We start from the raw sequence: 7,677 nt of genomic DNA on the forward strand, positions 1-7,677 counted from the left end.
TATGGGGTGCTTGGCATGATTTGATGACCATGTCAAATATCCCAACCAACCATGGCCCACATTGGTCGTCTCTGAATTCTCAAGGTGGTTGCTACAAATTGTGATTTAGGTGTGTCCCATCTAATTAAGTTCATAAAAATGTATTTGGGATAATGTATAGAACCTTTTCAATCTTAAAGATAAAATACTGAAACTTAATTTTAACCAAAAAGGTTCAAAAAATCAATACAAAACCACTAGAGTATGGCAAAACTCTCACGTCTCAAAGAATTGTAAAAGATGATGCGCTTGTGTGTCCTTATGGTTAGTCCAAGTAAAGAAAACCAGCAAAACAAGTCCATGGTCTACTTTGTTTGATTTATACTTATTTTTCCTTTTTTCAACTAGTTTAAAGATAAAATAAATTAAAATCTTGAATCTAAAAAATGATTTCAACTACATAACATATGTTAAAAAATTATGAAAATAAGATCAACTGAGATAAGAAATAAAATAAAATTTAAAAAGTTAATAAATATTTTATAATTTGAAAATAAAAAACTATTATACATATGCACAAAATAGAACTCAAACTTAAATTAAATTTTAAGAAGATTCAGATTTTAAAAAAAAAAAAAATCAACGGACTCAAACCAACTCACTGATTTTGATTCCCCCTAAAATTTGGACGGAACCAAATGCCAATTTATCAACTCTGTGAACCAATTCCAAACGGCCGGAGCAGTTAGCTTTCACAAATGCTGTAGACATTGGCATCATTGGCATGAATATGGGGCAAAGAAGGATACTTGTATATATTCTATACACAGCAGCTTCTTTACAAAGTACAAACCAACTACAAAATCATGTTCTTTTGCTCTTACAATTTCTCTGTTTATTGACAACTTACCAGTCACTCGACACCTGACATGGCCTGGACTGGCATGCTTTACTCTATTATTTTCTTGTTTTGTTTCTTCTGCTATGGAGAATATATATCTCACAAGCCCCAAGTAGGAGAAAGAGAGTGGAACTAAAAGAAGAAAGAGATACATAGTTGAGTTGACAAACCCAAACTATCATTTTGAAGATACTTCAGAAGCACAGTTAGTAACAGGCCGATCACTTGTTGGGGTGAACACCAGAGCCCTTTGCTGTAAATGTCTCAGGCTCTGTTCCATGCTGACTTGAACCATCTCAGCTAGCATCTTCTTTGCTTTACCAGACTGTTCATCGCCATCAATCTGGGATATAATATTGCACACGATGTTCTCAAGAGTGTCAGGTTGAATTTCAGATCTGGGATAAGGAGTTTCCCTCAGTAGTTGCAGAAGGTTACGGGCTTTTAACTGAGACTTGGGGGTTCCTTGTACTGTCAGCTCCAGAAGTCCTGGAATGACACCTTCTCTGAGGATTGGTTCCCTGTATTTACATCGATCACTTTCGCACATCATTAACAATGCTCCGACTGCGTGCTCCCTGCTCTGGAGATTGCCGTTTTCAAGAACTTCTACAACTGCAAGCACCGCGCCTTCTTCAGATGTCAAGGCAGTCCTCCCCTCACCAAAACCCACCAAGGATTCTATCAAAGCGCAGCACTTCTCGGCTGTTTTTGAGGATTTTTTACAGGTTTTGAGAAGATCAACTATGAAAGGAATTGGATTTGTTTCAAGAATGGCGCTGAGATTGTCAGGGTGGGTGGATAGATTGGAAAGGGCCATTACTGCATCAGCTTTAGCCTGTGGGCTTCCATCTCTGAGGATCTCCACAAGAAGAGGAATGGCTCCAGAAGCACAAATGATTGGTTTGTTGGTTGCAGAGGCAGATAAAGTGAGCAGAGATGCAGTGGCACACTCTTGCAGGTTTATATTTTGTGACTTCAGGAAAGATATTATTGGTTCTAAAGCACCAGCTTCCACAATGCTGATTTTGTTCCTGCAATATTAACATCAGGTTGGGTGATGAATATGGTCACAAAATACAACTTACAAGAATATAGCTAGTTCATAAAAAGCACCAACCAAAAGCAATCAAATCAAGAGTCCTGGTTGCCTACCAATTACGCTTCCTCTAGTCAGTCGCATTATCTTCCATCACAAGCAACCAAATACCAAATACCAGACCAGGGTTTTGAAGAAAGCACAGTGATGTAACAAAAAGGAAACAAATAAAGGGGCTATATGCAACGATTTAAGCTAGAAAATGTGATAAATGTGTGATTCTTGCCCAATTGTCAAGGCACCATCCTCTCTGTTAATGGGAAAAATTGCGCCACAGAAATGACAGAAACAGGACAGGGAGAGAAAAATCAATAAAAAAATACATGTATTCTGTCCTCAAACTCCATCCGAATTATAAACACCGTTTCATCAGGAAAAGTAGAAAAGAAACAGCACCACGTACAGGCACGCCCCAGAAGCGTCATCCTTCTCTCAAGTGCATCAAGAAATTTCAGTTATGATTGAATCATTTCAAAGAAAAAGCAGGAACAAGAATTACCAAGAAAAAAGTAGGAAAGCGATTCAATGATTCAACGCCAAACCGAGACATAGACATAAAACGACTCATTAAAAACAATCTGCTGGTTTCACAAAGCAAATATGAAAGCCGATCCACAACTGTCACCATGATAATCATAAACAAGGAAAAAGTGAAAGATGACAAAAGATCAGTATGCTTCTATAAATCATTACAGTATGCCTAAAATTCTTCCTTTCAAAATTTATCAAAATATTATCCAATTTTTTGAAGGACAAGACATTATCTGTTAGAAGGCGAAATTTTTTCAAGAACAAGTGCCCCCATCCCTCCCCCAAATTTTCTAGAAGGTGAAATTTAACTCTCACCAACAAATGATATCAGGATAACTTGAAGGTGAAGACCAAAGAAACAAAGACGACAAGGAAAAGGGAGTACACATGTAAACCAAAGTTAGTAAAGACTCCAATCAGATAAACTTAAATTCCAAGGCACCCAATTCTTTCTTATGACATGATATGCTCGCCTCCAACCCATCAAATATAATCGTAAAGCAACTCAATTGAAATTCCAGAACCCAACAGTTCACCAAAAAAAGATTCTAATGACAAACAAGTGATTGATACTTTTAATTAATCACGGGCTATTCCTCCAAAACTTTTCAGCAATCCAATCTACTGGGGGAAAAAAAAGTCCCTCAAGCATTTTAAACTATGAAAAAAATCGTTAATTTCAAGTGAATTTCATTCAAGCCATCGTTCCCCACCCAAAAAAAAAAAAAAACGGGAAAGATTAAAGAAAAATACTATCTAGCCAGCTGTTGGAAAAGAGTATAATAGTATATCCAACCATCCTACTTCAAATATACCAAAATTTATTTTAATTGGCACACCCACCAATCAGATGCAAATAGAAACTGGGAAGAGGGAAAAAGAAAGAGAAAATAAAAGAGACATGGGGAACCGTAAAGATTACAGAATCTATAATATTCCACCAAATTCCACAATTATATTCCGCGAATTCGTGTTATTTTAATTCTTTTTCTTTTTTTAATCGAAATCCCAACTGGACGACTCCAATGCATCGCGCTTTATAAAATAAAAGGCACGATTTCTTAAATCAGGGAAAGCAGATAAAGCACTTCAAACGAAGAGAAACAGAACAAATCACGAATACGGGCATCAACTTGCATAAATACGCAAATAGCACATAAAAAGAAATTAAAAAAAAAACTCCCACCTCCAATAATCACAGATTTTTGAAAAACAATTTCAAAAAGAACAAGCAATTCGGAACTAAATCATCTGATTTTGTGGAGGAAAGAAGAACGGAAGGTGACGTACTTTTCATCTTTAACAGCAAGGTTGAGCAAAGCGAGAAGAGCGGATTCGTGGAACTCGGAGGAGTCGAATCGGAGCATGGAAACGAGGGGACCAACAGCCTGAGAGAGCTGGCGGCGACAGCGCTGCGAGGTTTTAGTGAGGCGGCGAATATCGCGAGCGGCTTGGAGCATGAAATCGCGGTCGTTAGATTGGAGGAGCTGGAGGGCTCCCCGGACGGCAAGGGGCGTCCGGGGGGTGTCGGCATCGAGATTAGCGTCAGGACTGAGAGCGCCGGAGGAAGAGGACGAGGAAGAAGAAGAAGAAGAAATGTCCATCGAAGGAGCGTGAGAGAGTAGAAAGAGGAAAAATCAGAAAGGGATTTAAGAGAGAGAGAGAGAGAGAGAGGAGAGAAGAAGGGGATGTTTGGGAGAGGCGTTAAGCAACAGTTGGTGTTGGTGGTGGTGTAGTTATAAGGTAAACCAAAAGGTCACATTTTGAGAGAGAAAGGAAGACAAATAAAAATAAAAAGAAGAAGGCAAAAAAAAAAAAAAAAGTGTGGTTGAAGTAGCAATAGCTAATACGTGATGGTTCTGGTAGCAACAGTGTTCGGCAAGATAAAGTCCTCGTTAGACAATTAGACCATTTGCAATTATGTATGTTACGAAATTTCAGCATTAAATTTATTATTTATAATTCATAAGTTATACATTTTTATAAATTTTATAGTAAAATGTTGATATATTAATTATCTACCTATATATGCATCACTAATTTGGCTAATGCTTGTTTAAATGTGTGATTGTTATTATTAATGATAACTTTTTTAGAATTATGGGTATTTTAAAAATATCTTTAACATTTTTATTCAACATGAATGACATATTTTAAAACTTAAATTTGAGACATTATGATAAGCTTATTCTACTTCCTTGACCAATGGAACCAAACTTCCCTTGATCAGAGTAGATCTATTTTACTTTATGCTTATTGAATAAAAAAGAAAAAGAAAAAAAAGAGGCTTGAATGGTAAGGCTATTGGTCTTTAAACAATTTATTGAATAGTCTGTTTTTAGATAAGAATAGCGTATATGAATCAGATATAGTTAAGAATAGTCTGTTTTTAACTCTTGTATCTCTAAAGAAATTAGTTGCTCATGTCAATAAAGGATGCTCCTGGTTTCCTCTATTGAAAAATAAAATATATCATTATCTATAATTTTTGAGTCATATTCTTTAAATGTGCGAGAATATAATATATCCTTTTTTTGTATTAACTTTTTTTTACAACATGTATTAAACTTTTTTATTGTAAAAGCGTTGATACACTTTTGAAATAATTTAAATTTAGTTTTTTAAATTATTTGGAATCTCTTTACATGATCAAGCTATTGTCAAGTATCTAATCGTTTTTATTTATTGACCTCCAGAATCAATCAATCATAGAAATTGATAAAAAAAAAAATCACCTGCGTGGATTAAAAAAATAAATGATCCAGCCAATCAAAGCTCAACAGGTTAAATAGGTAACTTAATTTTAAATTTGTTTACCTATTGTACAATGCAACACTTTAATCACTGCCGTTGCACAAATGGCTCTTCGACCTTTTTTTCTTTTACTTTTGCTAAGCTTGCATAAGTTCCTTACAGGAATTGTTATAAATTATCAAATAATATATCATAGTTAGATAATTTAAAAATTAACATTAAAATAAATATTAATCAATATAAATTTAAAATAAAAAATTTATAAAAAAAGTTATAATATAGATGACTAGTTTACTAAAAGAAAATTAAATAAAATGATGATTAAATACATGCGTGGGTTTACATGCTTTTTCTTTTTATACGCTGACACTATACTGCCATTCTTTATTTGTAAAATCAGATTTTGGTTTTCCAAATGAACTTGATTTGTGCAACTTAATCAAAAGAAAAAGGAAAATTCAAAGGTGTAATTGAAAACATCTACTCCTAGTTTTTGACGAAGGTTCCTTGTTGCTCAAGAATTTTAGTCGAACAGTTTCAACTAAATAAATGTGTCAAATTGATGTGAGAATTCTTTCTTCATATATATGGTCAAATTGATAAGGGAATTGAATAAATATGTTATATACTTTTTTTTAATTTGGTCAATATGCATCTTCATTTTTTATTCTCTCTGAATTGATTGGTAAATTGTACGGTTTATTATTTGTGGGGGGAATTCAACCTTTATCATCATGGTGTGTTTATGTTCTCAAAATGGTATGATTTTTCATGAGTATGGTTGTTGAAATAGTTCAGCATCCAATTTGTAAGAAAACAAAAAATTGTTATGCTTATCAATGGTATCTACTAAATATTTTTTAAATAAAATCTCAAATTTTATCGTTATAGATAAAAAAAAAAAAGAAATATGATAAGTGAGTTTATCATTAAATAGATCAGATGGTGTATGCTACCCTAAAAGATATGCCACTGCAAATAAATAATAGAAGGAAGAGGAGGAGGAAAGAGAAAAGAAAGGAAAAGAAATTGTCGTTTTCAATTGGCTTTTTCTCACCCATCAAAAAAGTATTTTTTTTAATATAGTTTCCATTTGGGCAGAAGAAAAAAATTGATATTCCTTGTTTTATTGGTATTATGTTGTTTTAATGAACAATAATACAATTATATTATCGCACTACCGACTCATACATAATATCATGAAAATAATAATGCTAGAAATATTGTTTTTGTACGACACTAATTATTTCTTGATCTGTTACGGCTGAAGATAAAAAGTTAACGTTGCCGTCCCAGACAAAAAAAAGGAAAAGAAAAGAAAAGAAAACTGCTTTTTCGAGATATATCGTTTTTCGTCTCCATGTTTTTTTTTTTTTTAAGAAAAACAAACGCATAATGCTCTCAATTATAATATTCATAGAAGTCTTACTTTTATTATTTTATTTCAAATATTTTTTTCTTTTTAAAAGCACAAGAAACATTTTCTTTTCCCTTTTATTCTTACTGTCATTCGTTTCATCTGATGCTCTTTATGTTTTGAATAATTTTCCCTCATCTTACCACAAAATATTTATAATCGACGTGACAAATTATAATTATAGGTTAAAAAAAATTATTACAAACAATACAAAGTAAGTCACTATTCATAAGTCATTGACTTCCTATAAAAAATATATAATGATGATTGTTTACTATTTTCTTCCCTTGAAGATAATCCCACTCAGCCCTATGAATTTCTAGTTTCTTATAATTTACTCCCTCCATTTAATATTATAAAAAAAATTTCAAGTATCATGTTTAAAAAATATAAGATATCTTGAGTCTTTCATGTTATAATTAACAAGATTTTTTCAAAAATAGTCTTAATTAAGAAATATAATTAATAAAAATTTTCAACTAGGACACCCCATCAAATAAAGATATTTATGAAAAAATATATAATTTTAAAAATAATTAATAAAATTTAATAAAAATAAAATTTAATTAAATGCCTCTTTTAATAAAGAATAGAAGTAATATAGTCAATCATCCTCATCCCTCTCACGGATTAAATCAAGAAGTGAGTGCGCGTTACTTTCTTTCTTTTTTTGTTTATAATTAAAATCAAGAGCTAAAAAAATTTATAAGAAAGAAACTCAAGAAAAAACTTTCTTATCATCATCCACCACCTTCAAATAAAAAATGAAGGTGGATCAAAAGATTAAAACACACTTATTTTATCTAAAGCAAACTTAATCAAAAAAAATAAATACAATAATTGACTTTTCTAAACATAAAGTTAATCAAAATATCCTATTTTCTATAAAGAAGGGATTGAGCTTGATTAATAATATTCACAAATGGGTGATAATCTTTCTTAAAACTAATGAAGAGGTTCATTACATCTGCACAATTAATAAATACTTTAATTTTT

General features: G+C 32.4%; 1 protein-coding gene across 1 annotated transcript; it reads right to left on the reverse strand.

Moving 5' to 3' along the window:
• Window positions 1–624: 624 nt before the first annotated feature.
• LOC129303680 (U-box domain-containing protein 4) lies at window positions 625–4,153 on the reverse strand. Its single transcript, XM_054943154.1, has 2 exons — window positions 3,801–4,153; window positions 625–1,914 (listed from the first exon to the last, which is right to left on the reverse strand). The coding sequence occupies exons 1-2, from the start codon at window positions 4,112–4,114 to the stop codon at window positions 1,059–1,061; spliced, it is 1,170 nt and encodes a 389-aa protein (XP_054799129.1). The 5' UTR covers window positions 4,115–4,153; the 3' UTR covers window positions 625–1,058.
• Between the last annotated feature and the right edge of the window lie 3,524 nt (window positions 4,154–7,677).

Source organism: Prosopis cineraria, unplaced genomic scaffold, assembly GCF_029017545.1.
Source record: "Prosopis cineraria cultivar Desert tree isolate PC_DT_omini unplaced genomic scaffold, ASM2901754v1 PC2, whole genome shotgun sequence".
NCBI classification, from domain to species: Eukaryota; Viridiplantae; Streptophyta; class Magnoliopsida; order Fabales; family Fabaceae; genus Prosopis; species Prosopis cineraria.